Source organism: Cydia amplana, chromosome Z (genome assembly GCF_948474715.1).
Source record: "Cydia amplana chromosome Z, ilCydAmpl1.1, whole genome shotgun sequence".
Taxonomy (NCBI): domain Eukaryota; kingdom Metazoa; phylum Arthropoda; class Insecta; order Lepidoptera; family Tortricidae; genus Cydia; species Cydia amplana.
This window is the reverse complement of record NC_086096.1, coordinates 12,862,824-12,886,327: the sequence shown is the minus strand read 5'-3', so window position 1 is coordinate 12,886,327 and position 23,504 is coordinate 12,862,824. Positions and strand designations below refer to the sequence as shown.

Genomic DNA, 23,504 nt, shown 5'->3' with positions numbered 1-23,504 from the left:
GGCGTATCAAGACTGCTCGGTCGTAGAAGTGGTACTGCCGACACGACAACTTGAGCAACTTGTAATGTTCTTCACAATATTTCATTGACACATTTTTTACATGGTTTGTCCCAAGTATAGGCTGAACATATCAGTCCCACAAAATTCCCAAAGTTACCATCTTTTCAAATGCCAAAAACTACCTGCAAGTCGTATCAGGTAACAGTTGCAAAGGAAAATGAGTTCCCCTTTCATCCTGAAACTCAAATAACTACTGTACAGATGTGAAGAAATAGGTAACACTAGTCTGGGTTCCAAGTCACTGTGGGATTGATTGATGTTATCGAGGATGCCGACACGTGGCCTAAGGCCTAAGCAGGCCACACTTATGGATCAGAGACTCAGAACAGGGTTCTTGCATCTGTACTGATATGATTGAAGCTCGCCGTGGGTTATGTGATTCTTCCAGACGCCATTGGTTATTCTGATTTCGCTCAGCAAGTAAATGGGCCACGTCTACACTTAGCCGTCTTCGTTCGAGTCACGTCCGTACTTCTGTATTCCTCGATTTCCTCGCAAAAATACATGAAAAATAAAAATTGATACAGAAATTGTAAAGCAACTTAAGCAACAAGTGTCAATACTGTCAATGTCACTGATAGATGTCACTGGAAAAATCGATTATTTTTGAGCTGTCAAGAGCTCATGTCAGAACGTCACTACTAATTTTGACAGCTCCCTTAAAAAAAAGAATGTCTCTGGTTTTTGGCTTCCAATTATTGGGTCGTACATTATTGGGTCGGGCTTTCTCGACCTGTACCAATAATGTTCAGCCCAATAATTGAAAGCCAAGGGACTCAAATTAGTGGACGCGAATTATGGGGTCGTACATTATTGCCCTGTGAAAATAGTGGCTTCGTATTATCGCCCCGGACCAAACTTGCGCGGACCGAGAATGCTCAACCCAGGAATGTACAGCCCAATAATCCGCGTCCATCATGGACGCCAATTATTGGGCTGTACATTCTTGGGTTGAGCATTATTTGGTTGTGTATTAGTGGCTCCCACGAATAAGATGGTGGGAAATTGAAGGAAGGAGAAAAGAGGAGGGGGTACAAATAAACCTGTCAATGTCAAATGAATCATAGACAATTTAAGGCGAAGTTGTATAATGATGTAATACGCCTAAAGGTTAAAATCGAAGAGAAAGGTTGGAGAAATGCATGAGAAATGTATAAAAATTAACTTTTTAAATATAAGCGTGGTTGTAAGTGTGCTATAATGGTGCCTCTTCAAACATCACGAATCACCAATATCACCATTAATCGTTTGCGATTTGCATTTGACCGATAGATTGAACTTGTTTCTCCTAGAATCTATGCGGAAAGAGAAGAGTCGTGAAATATATGGGGCCCAAAACATTCCACGACTCTTCTCTTTCCGAACAGACTCTACTTATAGCAATTACCTCATTTTCTTTTGTTGCACCGTCTGTAGAAGCCTTAAGATACTATGTTCAGACTATCAGACAAGTTGTGTACCTTTTTACGTCTGTAAGGTCCTTTAGAAAAGAAAAAAAAATATCATGTGTAGTCATGTGTAGTACTAAAGTACTATATCTATGGATGGTTTCTTCCAATCTTCCATACAACATCAAATATCATTCCTAGGTACTTTGTGTGTACTCGTGTTGAAAATATTTATCGTATTGTGAATTTTACTGTGCAATTATAAACGTTTACTTGTTTTCATAATAGTTGCAGTGACAGCTATTGACCTCCGATTGTTTAACTAGTTGGCAGTGATCAAATTATATGTCGACAGTGATACGCATGCAGGATTTGGAATACGGTGGTCATTATTAAAATACTTATGTTCTACAGAATCAAACGCTTCTATTGTCTTGTTATATCAGCTACCGCGATGTGATCGAAACCCAGCCGATCACGACAATACATGCACACTACATCTTCATGAATCGTAGATAGTGCGATGTTATAAATTGTGTTATTTTGATACTTAAAACTTGCCCTGCCGCTTACCATTAGCAAAATGGATGACGACGGAGATGATAAAGATGACTCCAAAAGGTAAGATACCGTTGAACGTTGCAAACACCAAAATTGTCCTGGGTAATTTTGTATTTATGTATGACTTGTTTCACTTGTTTGTCTTACAGGCAAATAAAAAAATTGTGTAAGCATGTGGATAAATTATAGAGATATATTATTAATAATATAAACATTTAATTATCTGATAATCACACACTATCACATTGTTTATGTGCAAGTAATGTAAACTTGCACATGAACTATGTGATACTGTGCGATTGTCAGATAGTTAAATGTTTCTTTCCTCTAACATTGGATTTAATTTGCCCTATTAATTGCAAAAATAGATGGTTGTCTTTGCTAAACGATTAAACCGGCAACAAGACTGTAATGTTGCGTTTTTCAAAGTGGGGTATGCATTCCACAAAGGGTTTACCAGTGATTCCAAAGGGATTGCAACAAGACCAGTATAAGACAGGTAACTAGTAACTAGCTCAATTGCACACTAAAAAAAGCGAATTTAAAATATGCTTGAGAATTTTTTTTGCAGCAATATGGGAAATTTATTAGGGTATGTGGGTTATGAGCATACATAGGGGTTTTTGGTGCCGTAATGATATTATGTATTTATAACTTTCTTTATTGTAAAATAATTACCAAACTATGAATTTCACATAAGTAGTAAGTTCCAAATGTGCTTAGAAATATTAAAATAGTATCAGTTTTACCTATTTTTTATCTAATGTAGAACATTCCCACACTAAAACCCCAATGTATGGTTATGAGTTTGAGTAACCCTGCTCTAACATTTAAAACTTGAATCGAAGTACATGACTCGGCATGTTATCATTGTAGGAGGACTAGGAATATGAGTGAGAAGAAAAGACGAGACCAGTTTAATCTCCTAGTCAATGAACTGAGCAGCATGGTGTCTTCAAATAATCGGAAGATGGACAAATCTACAGTCTTAAAATCAACTATATCATTCCTGAAAAACCACAATGGTAAGTTATGTAATTTGCATGAGGTTATGCTTTTCATTATACTACTGTCCTTCAAACAACCAGAGATTTTTGATGACCTATTAGGTAGTAGCCTTTAGGTGGTTTTTTGTATTTTATATAGAGGATACCAATACATACATATTAGAAAACATAATTTGTCATATTCAATATTCACATTATTTTGCATTGGTGCAATAAATAATATGAATCCTTTATAAATGAAAAAGTAACTGTCTGCTTATCATCTCTTCATGCTGAACTCAGTAAACCAATTTAAATAAAGTTTAATATGGAAATAGTCCTGAAGTTTGAATCATAAGATATATATATTAGTATTTACCATGGAAATTAAGCTAAGAATATGCCAACGAATTATAAATGCCATTAGGGAGCCGTATGCTTGTTTGGCACCGATGTAGTATAAAAAAAATGTTATTATGTTAATAAACTACTAAAGTAGATAATTTTGTTTTTGTATGTTTCTTTTTCCTTACATCTAATTTCATAATTATATTGGTATGTTTTAATATTTTTGTAATGTAGAATATAAAAAAATATTATGGTATATTTTTTGTTACTTCTCGATCTATTTGTTAGCCATTTTTAGGGTTCCGTACCCAAAGGGTAAAAACCCTTTGGGTACGGGACCCTATAGGTTATAGGTTATAGGTATTCGCGGGCTTGGTTTCCGCAACTCGACGTCATATTATTGCGCCTATTTTGCGTGATGGGTTGGCGGCCTAGGGTAAAAACGGGACCCTATTACTAAGACTCCGCTGTGCGTCCGTCTGTCACCAGGCTGTATCTCACGAACCGTGATAGTTGAAATTTTCACAGATGATGTATTTCTGTTGCCGCTATAACAACAAATACTAAAAACAGAATAAAATAAAGATTTAAGTGGGGCTCCCATACAACAAACGTGATTTTTGACCGAAGTTAAGCAACGTCGGGCGGGGTCAGTACTTGGATGGGTGACCGTTTTTTTGCTTGTTTTTTTTTACTTGTTTTTCTCTATTTTTTGTTGATGGTGCGGAACCCTCCGCACTTTTTTGGGTCCATGTATCTCATAATTATCCAATTTCTTTTAGAAATAACAGTTAGATCAAGAGTCCATGACGTACAGGAAGACTGGAAACCGGCATTTTTGTCAAATGAAGAATTTACATATTTAGTTTTGGAAGCACTTGAGGGCTTTGTGATGGTCCTCTCTGGTAGCGGCCATGTGTATTATGTATCGGAGAGCATAACATCATTACTGGGCCACAATATGGTAAGATATTTTTGTTTTAGATAAATATGCTCCGTTAACATAGCTTCATGAAATAATCAAAAACACGTTTAATTTTCAGTGTGATGTGGTGAACAAAAGTATATTTGATTTAGCTTTTGAGGATGACCACCCAAACTTGTACAACATACTTCAGGGTCCCGCCACAGCAGTAGACGCAATACAAAGAAGAGGGCAAGGTAAAAAACAAGTACTTAATTAATCATTTTGAAGAGTTTGCTATAAACTTTCTGCTGCTGAAAGTGAAGTCATTTTGCCACACTAATATTTCATTTTGCAATAGAAAACAATGTGCGAATGCCTTTTTGTGTAGATTGATAGTATTGTTTAAATTGCAATGCATCTATTCATAAGTATTACGTTTATGTAACCTTTAATTCGATTTAATCAACCACTGAGTCTGCCTGTGCAAATTAAAATAAAGTATATTTTATAACTTGTTGCTATAGATTTTATATGACTGATGTAATTTAGAATATTACATTTTGATTATTTTGCTCCGCCGCTACCGCTAAGCTGTTGCTATCTTGTAACGTTTGTATTAACTAGTAGACGAAGTTAAGTTTTCAAACAACCTTTGATATTAGCAAATGTTGCTGACGGCTAACCCCACCTATCGTTATGCGAAATATGAGCGAAATGCGAATGCGAATGTGATTGTTTTCATTTGCTTGCCTTGAAAATAATGACCTTCATCTGCATAGGTCTATTCTATACTTGAATATTCCAATTTAGGGCCACCCCACATCTAGCGTCTTTCGAGCGTCGGCGTCTCGTTGGCGTCTACAACTCTATGGCCCTGCTCGACGCAACGTCGACGCAACGTCGACGCAACTGCGCAGCGACGTCATTTTCCATAGCGCTGAGCCACGCCGACGCTCGAAAGACGCTAGATGTGGGGTGGCCCTAACAATTTTTTAAAGGGGGCGATACATTCCGCTTACTGCTGGCTGTATTTGAAATAGCGCTTTTTTAAGGGTTCCGTAGTCTTTTTTCTCTCTCCATCCCATACTGTGAGGTGTCGTTAGGTAGGTATTTGAAAAAGAACAGGGGTCTTTAACAACCATTTTTTGATAAATGCAAATATCCAAAACAATAAAAAATGGGATGCAAATTGTAACTTCTGAACCCTTCCTAATATTTGAAGAAAGTGTTATGTCATGAATGTAGAAGACTAATAGTCTATAACAGTATGTATGCCATTGTATGTAGGTTTGTATTAATATTTAAAAAAAAAGTATTATTTGTATTTATTGTATGTGGGTAAGTTTGTGTCTTGCATTGTAGCGTCAGAATTATTGAACCAATTATTGTGAAATGAGGTGTTAGCTGATGTCTCCGTCATCTCTTATCGTGGCATAATAGGGAGTATTACTGCAATGTTTGGCCGCCAGAGTGCAGCACTAATGACTTAAGTATACCATAGAGTAACTTATACATACTGTACCTTAAACTGTTTTTTGACAAGTTTTCACAGACAATCAAATATGACATTGATACATCAAGGCGGTTTGCTTACAAAGGGCCTACCGGGAAACGCGAAATCGAAACTCAGCTATCTGCCTCTTTATCGCTCGAATATGCAAGAGTGATAGAGATGTTAGGTAACAAAATGTCGACTCTCTCGTTTGCGGTAGACCCTTAGATTGTTTACTTGTTGTTGATGTGGCGCCCCCTACGCAGACTTTCGCGTAATATTCCCTATTGTGAACTTCCCGTTACGATTTTTTTTACATAGTGGCATCTGTGAAATAATTGAATCCCAATGGCACCTAGCGACGGTATTACTATGCCCACAGCAATATCGAACAAAACCGCGAATTATGTTTTTATGTGCTCTGCTAATTATTATTGTGATATGACCGTTATGTGACGTTATGTCGCATTCTTACTAAGTTTCTCATCAGGCGGTCTGGCATGAGTTGCGTTCTCGCGCGCGATTCCATACATCTTGCGCGACTTTAAGTATGGAGTCGCGCGCGAGAACGCAACTCATGCTAGACCGCCTGGTCGTTGCCATATCACTGATGTATTACTTTATCCATAACGATCATTGTCAGGCAACTGGTAAATTCAATTCAGTAGGGACACCTCACACATTAAATTAGACATTTTATTATAAGGCTAGTTTAACTTAGAAAATATAAATACTTTTGATAAAGCTCGAGTATGTTGCCTGCGTCGCTTTTTTGATGAAGTTTAAAAGTTTCCCTATCATGCCATCATAGTGTACCTAAAGTCCCTATATTAAGGTGGGATTAAAAATCAAAACTACAGTATATGTAAATGTTCGACATGTAGACACATTCGTCATTAAGTCCGCCATATGCACATTGTTTTGTTACGGTGCAATAAATATTAAGGTATATTATGTTGCTCAACAAACAGTGTGTTGTATTGTAGATACCGAGATACGGTTCCAGTGTCACCTGAGACGCGGTACTCTGGATTTCAGAGACGAAATCACGTACGAACTGGTCGAGTTCAGTGGACACTTTCGTGAGTATCAACAATACAATGTGTTACTTTTCTGTAAGGTTCAGAGCAGGGATGTTGCGAATATCCGCATCCGCATCCGCAACCGCGGAACTTCCGCATTATTTTCAACATCCGCATCCGCATAAAATCGATGCGGATTTAATGCGGATGCGGATGTGGAACAGGTCGGTACAGGAACGTCTTAGCATCGGCGTAAGTGCTAGACTGCTAGGTAATTTAGTCATTAACCAAAAAAACCTATTAGAAATGAGCAGTCAAGCGTGAGTGGGACTTAATGTACGGAACCCTTGGAACGCGAGTCCGACTCGCACTTGGCCGGTTTTTTGAAATAAAAATTACTAAAATGTAATATTTGACGTTTTTTATGGTACTATCTTGACATCCGCATCCGCGGATGTGGGCCTTTAAAAATCCGCATCCGCATCCGCGGATGTCAAAAAATCGACATCCGCAACATCCCTGGTTCAGAGTCCTGATGGTTAGATGATGGTTGGTGTATGGATGTTCGAAAACCGTCGTACCTACATTACAGTATGAGGTGTTGATGTATTTTTAGGCTTATGTACATAAAATGGCAAGAATGGAAACCATCTCCTGTCGTCATGATCGTCTGTCCGTCAGTATGTCACAGGCCACATACTCGTACACTAATCTGTTCCTTTTTCTTAATCGACTGCCGGTGTTAATATATTCTCATCTGTTATTTAATCGTATATGTGATCCGTTTTTAATATATTTAATATATCGTCAACTTTGATAACTTCTTTTACCTGATCTAAATGTGTTTCACTTTTAAGGTACAAACACTGAGCCGCTAGATAATGAAGACTTGCCTTATAGAGCGGATCACGAATCCAGGTAAAATAAGCATAATTTAATACTATCAGATTAGAAATTACACCACAAATCCTTTTACAACCAAGTTTATATTGCTTATCGGTTTTTTTAAATTAAAATAACGTACATGGCAGACGTATATCGCTTTCAGCCCGTTTCATAGATTAACAATGAACAACTCAGAAAAAAAAGTACAGGTGCGCATGTGTGGTGACCGCGAGTTGTCTTATATGCTCCATCTTTTAGGTTATCTGTGCCGGATAGCATTATAGCAGTGTGTGTGTGTGTGTGGCAGATTATTCGTGTGCACGGGGCGCCTGCACACGCCGCAGCTGATCCGCGACGTGTCGCTAGTGGACTCGACCCGCAACGAGTTCACCTCGCGCCACAGCTTCGAGTGGAAGTTCCTGTTCCTCGACCACCGCGCGCCGCCCATCATCGGCTATCTGCCGTTCGAGGTGCTCGGCACCTCCGGCTACGATTATTACCACTTTGACGATCTAGAGAAGGTTGTCAATTGCCATGAAGCTCGTGAGTTAATTCTCTAGTAGGTTTTTGCTTATGATGTATAGAATAAACTTAGATTTGAGGATCAATGCCACATTCCATATATTATATTACAGCCTTTACTTCCATACTCCTTTTAGTTTATCTATGTTTATCTTAGTTGTTTTGTTTGTTTGTATGGATCCCTCTCTGGAACTTTCTCTATCTTCTCCTGTCTCCATCCAATGTTTTCCGGCTATTTGGGTAATGTCTTCAAACCAGCGTTTCTTCGGCTTGCCGCGGGGGCGTTTTCCGTGTGGTCTCTTCCATTTTGCGGTGTGTATGGTCCATCTTTTATCTGTCATGCAGGCTACATGGCATTCCATAAGTACTTGTTAAATTGTACAGAAAAGCTGTCTCATTAAAAAAATCCGGTGTGTATAACAGTTTTACCATATCGTAATAACATGAATAACACATCTCTTATGTGCTGTTTTAGTCATGCAAAAAGGAGAACTAACGTCTTGCTACTACCGGTTCCTGACTAAAGGCCAGCAATGGATTTGGTTGCAGTCACGGTTTTACATCACCTACCATCAATGGAATTCGAAACCAGAATTCGTAGTCTGTACTCATCGTGTTGTAAAGTAAGTATACCTACATATATGGGGCATTCTCTATGAAAAGGGACCTTATTGTCGATGGCGCTTACGCCGCACAGCATTACGCGGTATTGTATTTATATCGGAGCATCGTTAATAATGGCGTAAGCGCCATCGACAATAAGATCCCTTTTCATAGATAACGTCACATAACACAAATAATTAGTAGCAGTTAAAAAATAGTCTTGTGTGAAAAAAAAATCCAATATAAGTCACTTAAAATAAGTCAGCAGTTTTCTTACTTATTTAGATTTTGATTCAATAAGGGCCAGTTGCACCATCCGCAATTGACAGACTGATCAACGTCAGCCGGCGTCCCGCGGCGGCTTACTATGAATCTTTCCATACAATACAATTTAGCGAGCTCTTTAACCATGGCAACAGTTTGGTGCAACCAACCCTAAGTATGTTTTTTAGGGTTCCGTACCCAAAGGGTAAAAACGGGACCCTATTACTAAGACTTCGCTGTCCGTCCGTCCGTTCGTCCGTCCGTCCGTCTGTCACCAGGCTGTATCTCACGAACCGTGATAGCTAGACAGTTGAAATTTTCACAGATGATGTATTTCTGTTGCCGCTATAACAACAAATACTGAAAACAGAATAAAATAAAGATTTAAGTGGGGCTCCCATACAACAAAAGTGATTTTTGACCGAAGTCAAGCAACGTCGGGCGGGGTCAGTACTTGGATGGGTGACCGTTTTTTTGCTTGTTTCGCTCTATTTTTTGTCGATGGTGCGCCCTCCGTGCGCGAGTCCGACTCGCACTTGGCCGGTTTTTTTTTACAGTTACGCCGACGTAGCAAAAAGCGGGAAACAAGAAGCTGTGGAGCCGGAGCCGGCGGTTCCCGAGGGGCTGAAGGAGAGTAAAGCGGAGAAGCCGGCCGAGGAGCCGCTCGCGGACATGTCCCCCACGTACATGTCCGAGCCGTGCGACTCGTACACCGCCTCCTACTCGGCCGTGTCGAGGGTACGTGCGTCTCGCTATCCCGATCATTTGTTTATTCAAATAAATAGTAGAGATGCAACGGATAGTTGTTTGGCCGGATACCGGATATCCGGCCTGGACACTGGCCGAATATCCGGTATCCGGCCGCCGGATATTCGGCCGGCGGAACTATACCTATATTTTGAGTTTTGCAGGTAGTGAACGTTCGCGCGGACACATTTCTAGGATCGTAACGAGTTTTAAGTTTTATCATGTCATTACGTAGTAAGTTCGTTTATAGTTACAAGTGCGCGCGCGTATTTTTGTGTAAACAAATAAGTGTATTGTGTGACATTGGTTACGTATTCATTTCTATCTACTGTGTCGCTAGCATTATGACCGTGACTGTTTTTTAGATTCCATTTTTTACCCCAACATGTGTTAATTTTACTATCCGGTATCCGGCCGGATAGTAAGTTACTATATACCGGATACTAAAATAACGGCCGGATAGGCCGGATACCGGATAGTAACCGGATATCCGGTGCATCTCTAATAAATAGTTGTAACGAGAGTGGCAAGCAGGAGAGCCGAGGCAATGAGAGCAAGTCGGAATCACCTTTAGTGATTTTTGTATTCTTATAGTACTTATTACTCTTGCATGACGAGAATCATCAGTTATTAAGCTTTTGAACACCTAATATCGTCGTTACTAGTCGTGGACAGCAAGGACAACTAAAGGTGTTATGGCATACGGTGTCAAAGTAACCTTGACACTTTCAAGTAAGTTTTACATTAGCTCGCTTGCGTCCGTTACCTTGGCGTGTAAGTAGCGGATGACAAAGTATTCTGCAGGTTAAAGTGAAGCTTCTAATGAAAACCATAAGATGATGAACATACCTTTACACGCCACACTTATGTCAAGTAAGGCTAAGCGGTGAGCGCACACCATACGAGGGGCGTTCAAAATATTCTCGGTATTGATATCTTACGACCTCTTCTAAAATTTCTTTCGTTACTGGCCGCTAAGGTTTATTCATTGACATTAAAAAAAAGTATAATTCGAACCGAGATGGTCTTTTGTTTTTCTGCAATTGCTGAACAAACATGAACATCATGTGCGAATTGACAATGTTAACTAAAGTAGAACATCGATGCGTGATAAAATTCTTGACAAAACAGGGTAAAAATCAAAAAACCATAAAAGAGGAAATGGATTGTGTTTACCGTGAGTCTGCTCCTTCTTTATCTACCATTCAAAAGTGGTCAAGCGAGTTTAAACGCGGAAGGGAGAGTATTGAAGATGACCCTAGACCTGGCCGGCCTGTAGTAGCTACTTCACAAGAAAATATTGATAAAGTGGAAAAACTTATATTGGAAGATGGTCGAGTGAAGGTAAAATCTATAGCACAAGTAACCAATCTCTCTATTGGTACCGTACATGATATTATACATGACCATCTTAATATGTCAAAAGTAAGTGCAAGATGGGTTCCGCGAATGCTGACTCGGCTTCAAAAAGACATGCGTGTAGCTTGTTGTTCCGATTTTATTGACCTGTGCGGTGAAAATCCTGATGAGGTGCTGCAAAGAATAGTTACTGGAGATGAAACCTGGGTTCATCATTATGACCCAGAGAGTAAACAAGAGTCCATGCAGTGGCACATTAAGGGTTCAGCTCATCCCAAGAAGTTCAAGGTCATCCCTTCAGCTGGCAAGGTCATGGCCACGATATTTTGGGATTGTGAAGGAGTATTACTAATCGATTATAAAGAAAAAGGTGTAAATATCACAGGATAGTACTACGCTAACATTCTACGTCAATTAAAGGAAAGAGGCGAGGAAAGTTAACCAAAGGTATTCTGCTTCTGCATGACAACGCCCCCGTCCATACTGCTCATATTGCCAAGGCAGCTATTGTTGAATGTGGGTTTAAAACTGTTACTCACCCACCGTATAGTCCGGACTTAGCCCTCAGCGACTTCTTTTTGCTCCCCAATCTTAAAAAGGATCTGCGTGGAAATAAATTTTCTGACGATGAAGCATTGAAGGCGGCAGTGGAGGAGCATTTTTACACGAAAGTTAAAAAATATTTTTACGAGGGATTAAAAAAAATAATTGATCGATCTTTTAAGTGTATGAACATAGGGGGGGAGTATATTGAAAAATAAAAATATCAAACTTTTCGTACTTGTTTGTTTTCATTCTCATACCGAGAATATTTTGAACACCCCTCGTAGGTGATCGCGCAGTGGTGCGATCGTTTCTCTCGCCGTTCCTATTAGTGGTTTTCCCCTGTAAGTATTGTCTAGAATGTCTAGTAAAGCAAACCTTACAAATTTGGCTGAACTATAATGATACGCTATATCACACCATAGCAAGCCTTTGTTTGGTGTTTTAGTTTTTTTCTTGTACATTTGTAGCCGGCGTCAGTGAAGTCTGCGTCGGGCAGTTCGACGGGCACGACGGCGACGACGGGCGCGCCGTCGGTGTACACGTCGTGGCCGCGCGCGTGCACGCGCTACGCCAGCCCCGAGTCGTCCCGCTACGCGCCCGCCGAGGCGAGCCGGTACGCGCCCGGCTGCGACACCGGCTCGCTCTCCGGCGACTCGCGCTCCTCGCAGCGGAACAACACTCGCACGGTCAGTATACACGTCGGTGTACACGTCGTGGCCGCGCGCGTGCACGCGCTACGCCAGCCCCGAGTCGTCCCGCTACGCGCCCGCCGAGGCGAGCCGGTACGCGCCCGGCTGCGACACCGGCTCGCTCTCCGGCGACTCGCGCTCCTCGCAGCGGAACAACACTCGCACGGTCAGTATACACGTCGGTGTACACGTCGTGGACGCGCGCGTGCACGCGCTACGCCAGCCCCGAGTCGTCCCGCTACGCGCCCGCCGAGGCGAGCCGGTACGCGCCCGGCTGCGACACCGGCTCGCTCTCCGGCGACTCGCGCTCCTCGCAGCGGAACAACACTCGCACGGTCAGTATACACGTCGGTGTACACGTCGTGGCCGCGCGCGTGCACGCGCTACGCCAGCCCCGAGTCGTCCCGCTACGCGCCCGCCGAGGCGAGCCGGTACGCGCCCGGCTGCGACACCGGCTCGCTCTCCGGCGACTCGCGCTCCTCGCAGCGGAACAACACTCGCACGGTCAGTATACACGTCGGTGTACACGTCGTGGCCGCGCGCGTGCACGCGCTACGCCAGCCCCGAGTCGTCCCGCTACGCGCCCGCCGAGGCGAGCAGGTACGCGCCCGGCTGCGACACCGGCTCGCTCTCCGGCGACTCGCGCTCCTCGCAGCGGAACAACACTCGCACGGTCAGTATACACGTCGGTGTACACGTCGTGGCCGCGCGCGTGCACGCGCTACGCCAGCCCCGAGTCGTCCCGCTACGCGCCCGCCGAGGCGAGCCGGTACGCGCCCGGCTGCGACACCGGCTCGCGCTCCTCGCAGCGGAACAACACTCGCACGGTCAGTATACACGTCGGTGTACACGTCGTGGCCGCGCGCGTGCACGCGCTACGCCAGCCCCGAGTCGTCCCGCTACGCGCCCGCCGAGGCGAGCCGGTACGCGCCCGGCTGCGACACCGGCTCGCTCTCCGGCGACTCGCGCTCCTCGCAGCGGAACAACACTCGCACGGTCAGTATACACGTCGGTGTACACGTCGTGGCCGCGCGCGTGCACGCGCTACGCCAGCCCCGAGTCGTCCCGCTACGCGCCCGCCGAGGCGAGCCGGTACGCGCCCGGCTGCGACACCGGCTCGCTCTCCGGCGACTCGCGCTCCTCGCAGCGGAACAACACTCGCACGGTCAGTATACACGTCGGTGTACACGTCGTGGCCGCGCGCGTGCACGCGCTACGCCAGCCCCGAGTCGTCCCGCTACGCGCCCGCCGAGGCGAGCCGGTACGCGCCCGGCTGCGACACCGGCTCGCGCTCCTCGCAGCGGAACAACACTCGCACGGTCAGTATACACGTCGGTGTACACGTCGTGGCCGCGCGCGTGCACGCGCTACGCCAGCCCCGAGTCGTCCCGCTACGCGCCCGCCGAGGCGAGCCGGTACGCGCCCGGCTGCGACACCGGCTCGCTCTCCGGCGACTCGCGCTCCTCGCAGCGGAACAACACTCGCACGGTCAGTATACACGTCGGTGTACACGTCGTGGCCGCGCGCGTGCACGCGCTACGCCAGCCCCGAGTCGTCCCGCTACGCGCCCGCCGAGGCGAGCCGGTACGCGCCCGGCTGCGACACCGGCTCGCTCTCCGGCGACTCGCGCTCCTCGCAGCGGAACAACACTCGCACGGTCAGTATACACGTCGGTGTACACGTCGTGGCCGCGCGCGTGCACGCGCTACGCCAGCCCCGAGTCGTCCCGCTACGCGCCCGCCGAGGCGAGCCGGTACGCGCCCGGCTGCGACACCGGCTCCCTGTCCGGCGACTCGCGCTCCTCGCAGCGGAACAACACTCGCACGGTCAGTATCTATTGATACCGACAGGTGACGTGCATAAGCACTACGCCACCTCCGAGTCGTCATACTACCTATTGCACATGTCGACGGCCGCGGTGAGCTTAATTTAGAGACTATTCTATTCACACCTCGTTTCACAATTGCAACACAACTATTTTAGCCGTCCATCCGACTGCCGGAAAAATCTAAAATAGAATGTTCAGCATGTTTCAACTTATTTACAATGTGTTTACACTTCTGGTTAACTACAATGATTTATAACTCAAGATAGGTTATAGGCGTTCCAAAATTGAAGCGCTTAACTTGTGACAAATTGGACAAGTTTCCTTTAGACGCGGCTGGACAAGCGAGAAATGTGCACGTGCTAACGAGCTCCCGCACACCGAAAGAGAAAGAGACGACCTTATGTTTAACAACGAGTGTGACAAATGTAATGAGAAAACTAATCAAAAATAACAAATTTCTTCATAGGCACAGAAATAAATATGGAAGTATTTTTTGTGCTCCTCAAGTATGAGTATAACCTATCTATGGTTATATAATATCATTGGTTAACTATATATTAACATCATCCCACAATCATTCATCCAAATGTATTAATGAATTCAGTTTTTCTCCCTTCAATTAGAAGCGTGCGTTGCGATATAGCGGGCTAGTCAGTTATGGTGACGGTGGACTGATGACGTTCCCGCAGCTCAAGAACGAGCCGGTGCTGGTGCCGCAGCGCGCGATCGGCGCGCAGTACCTGGAGCCGGCGCCGTACGTGGGCGCGGTGGGCGTGCCCGCGCCGGTGGTGTCGGTGGTGCCGGCGCTGCCAGCCGTGCTGCCGCTGTCGCTGCCATCGCTGCCCGTCATCGTCACGCCCGACCAGGCGCAGGTGCAGGTGAGCTCATCATTCACTATTCAACTGATCGTTACTGTGACAGTATTTTTCTCAAAAATGGACGGCAAAGTCGACGTTGCCGGTTAAAAAATAGGTCGCGAAGTGCGTAGTTTATGGTCATTCAAAAAATTAAAAAGTTAAAAACATTGCAGTCTCGATTTCGGGACTGCAATGTCGCATACAAATTCCATTATTTAACGAGTTCCAAACTTTTTAAAACTTTAAATGGCCATATCAAATGAAGGCATAGGTCCCTTAAACAGCCAAACAGATGATCAGCACTTATTATTATAAAGCCTATAACAGACTATCGCACCGCACCGCGACCTTGGAGCGTCGCATCCATAAGTGAGAGCGAGAAACAGATATCTCTTTCTCGCTCTCACTTATGGGTGCGACGCTCCAAGGTCGCGGTGCGGTGCGATAGTCTGTTACAGGCTTAATGTTGGTACCGCGACTATTTCGGTGTCTCAAATAGGTTGGCGTATTTTCAGCAGAAAAATACACTTCTTTTTTTTTTAAAGGCGGCAAGCAAATTTTTTTAATGGTTGTATTTTTTTCTGTGAAAATTAGAAAGTTGCTTCTGTAAAATATTTCTATTTCTTGCACCATTTTTGAGAAAAGCACTATATATGACTCGGCTGGAAGGCTACTTGCTGGCTTCGGATTCAATTAAACGGACTCCCAAGGTCGTCCGTTTAAAACGAATCCTCAGCCTGCAAGTAGCTACTTCCGAACCTCGACAATAATGTACTATTAGTGGAAACGCAGTTGAGGGGAAGAAATCGGTTAAGATATTTCTAGGGATATAAATTCCTTAAAGGCGACTACGCTTCAACTGAATACTTCATTTCAAATTGGTTGTATATATTTTTCGAATTCGAAAAAAGGAGTGACATTCTGTGTCTATCCATACGAATTGTTATGGGTGCGTACAAACGTATGCGTTTATTGACAATACCTCAAGACTTTCCTCATGAAGTTTTAAATTAAATGAAACCATGAAATATCTAAAAATTTCGGATAATTGGATAATCGGATAATTGATTATAATCTACTTTTGTAGCAGTTAGGCCAGCTAGAAACATGTTACGAGTGCTCCTATTCTATAAATAAACTCAAAATCATAATGGGACAAGTGCTTTTATTCCAACCTTTTTAGTTCTTCTATACGGTGGCCTTTCGCGCTATTGCAACATGAAACTAAGATTACAATTAAGATGACACCAAGAAAGTGTAAATGCGGAAAGTTTCTGCAACTCTGCGTCGGAATGTCGCGATCTTCATTTTAAACCAGTTTACTCGTAAATTAAAAAAAATTATATTCCGCCTTTAAGCTTGTCAACTGTGTTTGGCAGCTATTCGATATTTGTACAAGCGATCATATACATATACAAGTACAGAAGGTTTATCTCTTCATTTATACTTGTATCGATCGCAAGGACATGTAGGAATGGTCGCCATCGGCGTACGGTATTAAAACGTATTGTGGTGATGCGAGCTAGTGGCCGTGGCAGGAGCAGCTGCAGCAGAAGCACGAGCAGCTGCAGCAGATGATCGTGCGGCAGCAGGAGGAACTGCGCCAGGTCAAGGAGCAGCTGCTGCTGGCGCGCCTCGGCATGCTGGAACCCTTGCCCGCCGTGAGTACCCACCGCCAGCTTTGTATAGCCTGACCACTAATATATGATAATTGTCAAGAGGGCGCTGTTATTCTCATGTATAGGGTGACAATTCAGTGTATGAAAAAATTAGTACCAGTGAAATTCCGCAACATGGCGCACCCTCAATAGATCCTGGTTCACCTATACATTACTCGTGTAATAGGAGCATTCCATCAGAATGCCGATGTCGTTCATGTGTCGTCATGGCATATCCCATAATAAACTATGTTGTCTACTGTCTGTCAATACAAACACAAGGAATACACAGCTAGAAAGACACCAGCCTACAAAAAAGTTATTATATTATATAGGTCAAATCTTGGAAGGTAAATTTGACCCACTTCCTGATTTCCTTCTGAAAATTTGCATACATATGTAAGTCTAGTGACAATGCAATATTATGGTACCATCGAACTGATCTGATGATGGAGACAGGAGGTAGCCATAGGTACTATATGAGGAAACAACGTTTTTAGAATTGTCTCGATCAGTATTAGTTGAAGCCTGTGTAAAAAAACTACAGTAACAAAGTACAGTACTTGTACCAAAAGTGATATTTTTAGCATAGTCATTATAATAATGTCAAGTACGTGTTATTATACTGACCGTGTGTTGACCGACCGGTCTGGCCTAGTGGGTAGTGACCCTGCCTGTGAAGCCGCGGTCCTGGGTTCGAATCCCAGTAAGGGCATTTATTTGTGTGATGAGCACAGATATTTGTTCCTGAGTCATGGTTGTTTTCTATGTATTTAAGTATTTGTATATTATATATATCGTTGTTTGAGTACCCACAACACAAGCTTTCTTGAGTTTACCGTGGGGCTTAGTCAATTTGGTTAATAATGTCCTATAATATTTATTTATATTTATTTATTTATTATTATAATCGCGGTGTTACAGGTGACGAACACATACGTAAATAACGAGACCCAAAACCCGGCACGGCTGCCCGGCGAGCTGGTGTACGAGGAGTCGGACCGCGTGCTGGCCGTGGCGGGCTACGCGCCGCCCCCGGCCCCGCCGCAGTGACTTCCCACACCCACCATGCCATGTCACCACAGTACACTAAAACAGTAGTGAATCTAAGGCCGCTCGGCAAGTTATTTACCTACTCTTGCGTTGGCGCTTAGGGTTGTCACTTTTATTTTTAGTTAAATATTATTTGCGTATTATGAGTAGCACTAGGTTTATATTTATATAATATAATGAAATGTTCTATCAATTCATAAATGAGGTATAAATGAAGGCCGGTAAGAGCAAGCAAATGCGAGCGTACTCGAATGCGCGCGATCACAGTCGCGGTACGGCCCACACTGCCGCCACCGTATTCCCCCGTATATTATGCGAATGTGTGCGTGGCAGCGCGTGCGTACACGGCGCCCGGCGCGCACGCACACATTCAAGCCGGCAGCGGCACATTTCTATGAAGATTCACTACTGTTCTTGTACTGTGATGTTACCCTAGCTTACCAGGTAATGCATCAACTGATCTTATTGTTATGATCACTTCTCATTAATACTTAACATACCTATAGTGGTCAGTCGAGACGACGCCTTCATGATTGACCAATTTATGTCGATCACAGACAAGACATCCTCTAGACTGAGCATAGTAACGCTACCCCCTCTGCCACTATATACGGTAGTTTTACTCCATCTTCGAGTCAAAGTGTCAGAATCCCGTGCCGTGATTGGTCCGTGTCTTTGAACGGACCAATCACGGCACGGGACTCGCTCACCTCGTCCCCCCGCACCCCAGTATTTTTGTCAGCATCGGTTTCATGAAATAATTGCTCTAAACTCCGTCTAGAGGATTCCTAGTCTATGATGTCGATTAATAGGCATCTTGGAGGTTTTAATCGCCTTCGATGTCCGCTACCTCTCGAAGCATACTCCCGCCGGAGATGTTCTGCATGTGTGCCAATACCAATAAAAATGTATGTGATATTTCGATTTTCTATTTACGACGCTTGTTTCGTAATACTGTAGTAAAAATTGTAAAATTATGAAGAGTTATTTTTTTATTGTATATTAATTATACTATACATATTTTAGTTCTCATAGTCATAACTCACCTTGCTCATGTATGTTCTAATTTGGGTCCTTTTATACGAGATAGTATAAGATTTTTTAGCAAAAATATATAGTGCTATTTCAAACATGCCATAAAACTGTTGTTAGGTATATTGCTAATATGTTTATATCAGCAGTAGTATTAATTTAGTATTTATGCCGAAACGGTGGAGTTATTATTCTATTTCGGTTACGCGCCACATCAAAGAATTCGCTGTCTATGAAGTAAAAAGTGACTTGTGTTGTTTAACTTAAGGGCTACCGCAAATGCAACGAAATTAAGATATGTACAGTCGACGTTAAAGATTTATGTCTACACTTTTGCGTCTTTATCCTTTGTGATAAAGAGGAAAACATATTTTTGACGTCAACTGTACGAGTATGCCATGGAAATCTTTTAGACAAAATTATTAAATTTATAGGGACTGACAGATTGAAAGTAGCAGTGCAGACATGGAGTGTATAGGTACAAGACAGAGTTAGATCTGAATGCAGTTGCGTTTGCAGTAACCTATAAGTGGTTATGTGTTTGTGCTCTTAAAATATTTTGCGGCTGTGTATATTTTGATTATGGAACTGTATGAAATTTATTTTTGTTAATTTTTTGTAAATATATTACCGATGCTGACTCTGTTTTAAACAAAATATATTATTCATTTACTTGATGGTTTATTTTGTTGCCACTGAATAGTCTTTGTTTGTTGCATTTGTTTGTATAATGGTTTAATATTTTATCATATTTCATAATATATGTTAGTTATGATGAATATAAATATATTTTATTGTATACAATGACTTAGTGTGTAGTAACGTAAACCAGGGTCAATAGAATTCGTAGAAAAATATTGTGTACCTACCTTCTAAGGATTTGATAAAAAAAAAGTTGTCCGAACATTTATAACACCTACATAAATGCAACGTAGCACTAAACACTTTGCACTTATGTAGGTATTATCATATTTAATGGAAGGATGTCGAATTGTTTGTCTGCCGGTAGCGAGATGTACTTCTAGAAGGGCATTAGATAGTTTTCTTCCTTTCATTACGGTTCAATGTGTTTTGCAGATATTAACTGTCAACTCTTAGGACTGATTTACACGGCGCGCGAACTCGCATGCGATTTAGTTACATTGCGGACTGTTGGTTACGTCCAATTCAACCGATCGATCAAAAACCGCAATGTAATGAAACTCGCATGCGAGTTCTCGTATCATCTAAATGCGCCCTTAGTGGCGTCTGTACAGTTGCCATCAAATATATCGGAGCGGCCAAGGTGCTCACAAATATCTGAACACGCCTCTATTGTTAAGGCGCTAGAGTGCGTGTTCAGATATAAAGTACGATATACGGCAAATGATGATGATGGAATTTCCTTTTGCAGAGTAGGGCCTTTTGACTCATAGATTGATTCAAGAAGGAGAGCCAATCAAAATTTTGATACAAAATGTTGACTTAGTGGGGTACCCCCCAAAATTTCTAAATACATGATAATTAAGGTTTTGTTATGTAGTCACGTTAGGTATCATTTTCGTGTAAATCAAGGGCTATCTAGGCGCCACTGCTGTCATGCACGTCGGTGGTTTTATACCACAATTGTCAAGTGTTACCCATTTAAACGCTTATTTGGCAGTTTGTTTTACACATCTGGTGTAGGCGGTAGTCCCGTGTTTGGTTATATAGGAAATTAAAATGAAATAATTGTTTGAGTTCTAAAGTCATGTTTTTTATATTTTGGGTAACTATAACATTTTTTTGTATCGACAAAAAGAGCATGTAGTCCTTTTTTTAACAATCTTGGTAATTCTTTAATACCTAAGAAAACTTTAACACCATAAAAGTAACCACCGAAACTTAGTCTTTAAACATAAAATAGTGTCAATATATTTCTATTGACCTTGTTTTGCGCTGTTTGATTCTTTTATTTTGCTATGGGACTTGGAAATATTAAATATAAAAATATCTCTGAAAATATGTTCGCATATGTATATTCGAGTTTCTGGTTTAGTTTATGCTGCAATAATGAAAGTTACATACCCAGTACCCGCCGTCAACCAAAGTGTAACTTTTCTATCTACGGCGTGTTAACATTCAGAGCAAAAAATATTCTCTAGTAAAAGATAAACTAATAGAACGCAAAACGCAAACGTTGAACTATAGTAGTGTTTGTCCAAGTAGATAAACATTATTCTGTAAATTGTTAGCTAAATATATAATTATTCCACGAAGACGCTCTCATTTCCATACTTAGCACGAAACTAAGTGTGCTATCATCCAAAATCATTCAAGTATTATCATAGGTTTGTAAAAATATAACTTTAAGACCAATATGCGATTTCTTAGCAAATAGAAGTTTAAGAAAAAATGACAGCTCACGTTCGATGACGTACATTTAGGAAATGAGATTGTTGAGCCACTTGCTGCTGTGCGTAATGTGCCGTGTGAAGCAAATCGAGCTTGCCCGTTATATTTGTACGACGAAAATAGTTTTACAATCTAGTGCGCCAAAACTAAGAACACTAGCAGCAAGTGGCTCGGCAGTTCCCCTTCTTGTATCGGTTTTTAACTAAAATAAGTTTGTGATACTTTTATGGTTTAACCATATTCGTAATAAGTACGAATATTACGAATACCCATCAAAGATTGCAGTCAGCAGTTAAGCCGGGTATGCACAATAATTACACGAATAGAATGAATTATTGGATAGTTCATGTTGTAAGAATAGTAGTTATAATATTTATAGTTAAGTACAAGTATGTACATGTACAACATCGACAAATAGTATGAAATTTGACCACGTATTATTGACCTATTGTGAAAATTCTATATCACATTCAAGACTTAAATAAATGTCTGTAGCGAAAAATCAAAATAACATATACATTAAAATTGTCACTACTTTGAAAATATACATTAAAACAAAAAAAAGCTTGATCTCGTATCTCACACTGCTACTCAAAGTTGAAACGCAGTAACTCTATGCATGCCATACATATTTACCACGTTTTTCTTTTGATTGACAGAACAAGATACGTTTTTATTTAAAGTAGTGAACATACGTGTGCTAAAATGAAGTTTATTATTAAAGTTAATATCTTGTCTGTGCTCGTTGTCAGACATGCTATAGACCTGATATAGAAGCTCTATATAGTAATACATTTTTTTTATAAATATATATCGACATATAAATAGGACATAATATATTTATCGATATCAAAACCCTAGAACGTACCCCGGGTTAGCACACGTATGCATATTATATTTATAGCAAAGTATACAACGCTGTCTGTCTTTGACTGACTATGAAATATCCATCAAACGATCATGGATTTTTTCAACGGCATTTCTTATGTACTATGCTCATTGTTTTAATAATTCCCGAGTAGAATAATTGAATCTAATTTCGGTTGCCAAAAAACACTAGCTGGCAGTATGTATTACTAGTCTCAAAAATGAACTATGTATTTCACGGGAAATACCTTATCAGTTATCATGCCTCAACTTGCACACTGTTTATTTTACTTAGCTAGCCGTTAGCTGTGCCATGATATTAAATTGTATTTATATTAACTGTTACTTCAACCAAAAGTTTATATAAAATATAAAGCTAATAAAGCTGTTTAAGAGCCAACAGGAGCTAAGATTTAAATATTTTAGGTAAATATACCCGTCTCGCTAACGGAAGCGGCTCCTAAAACTAGTGCGATAAGGACAAGGCGAAAAATCCTGCGTAAAAATCTCAAAATTCGAGGTTTCGTACTCGACTGTTTCCTCCTCCAAAACTTAACTAATCGTAACCAAATTTGGAAATCTAAATGATTATGGCATTATCTGTGTCGGACCGTTTTGCTTTTTTGACTAATTGATGTCAGTTTTGAATAGCACGCCTCTCATTGCGGCATAGTCAATTTGGCCATTTTGGCCATTTTTGAAGGGCTCTAGCGCCTTAAAAAACAAAAATATCAAAAAAAGCAAAACGGTCCGACACAGATATTGACAATATTAATCTGTGTTGAAAAAATCATTGCTCTAGCTTCAAAACCCACGGAGGAAACAGTCGAGTACGTTTGTATGGAGAAATGACCACTCCTGTTGGCACTTAAAGCGGTAGCGGTAAATAAAGCTAATTTTACTTGAGTGAGTATCAACAACTATTGAATAAGCACCCTGAATGCGACTGCAATTGATCTTCCACGGAAAAAAATAATTTTTATGTTGGTAAATAAAGGTAAATATTGATGTTCTTAATGTACTTACAATCTGGGATCCGTTACAGGGCCGGTATTAGCTCAATAAAATGTGCATCACTAGTCTGATACCGGTCTTGAAACAGACGTATTATAAGGAAGGTTACAGGGTAATTCCAAATATGAAGCAGGATTTTTCACGAAGAGAGTGATATTGTATGTAGTATAATTTTTAGCGCGTTCAATGTTACGTATGTAAGAAATGGTAATTTTAGAATGGTTAATAAAGTAAATGACCATTTTTTTGGCGATTTTATTCCTTATCTATTTTTTTAAAGTTAGTTTCGGAAATTGTGTTTACTCTTGGATTTATCACCAATAGGATTAATAAATGTTGTACGTAGTTAAAAAGAACTGTGGACTACTGCCTCTATACAACCGTAGTAGAGTTTACATAATATCCAGAGAGGAAAATGGGAACTACGTTTGTATAGTAATGCG

The 23,504-nt window shown here is 41.7% G+C and overlaps 1 protein-coding gene across 1 annotated transcript; it reads left to right on the top strand.

The window, feature by feature from the left end:
* The first annotated feature begins 1,768 nt into the window (after positions 1–1,768).
* Positions 1,769–17,775, top strand: LOC134661806 (circadian locomoter output cycles protein kaput). Its single transcript, XM_063517999.1, has 13 exons — positions 1,769–2,069; positions 2,886–3,034; positions 4,126–4,307; positions 4,387–4,504; positions 6,729–6,824; positions 7,622–7,682; positions 7,957–8,192; positions 8,647–8,794; positions 9,596–9,776; positions 12,158–12,388; positions 14,897–15,085; positions 16,603–16,725; positions 17,647–17,775. The coding sequence occupies exons 1-13, from the start codon at positions 2,032–2,034 to the stop codon at positions 17,773–17,775; spliced, it is 1,881 nt and encodes a 626-aa protein (XP_063374069.1). The 5' UTR covers positions 1,769–2,031.
* Positions 17,776–23,504: the final 5,729 nt, after the last annotated feature.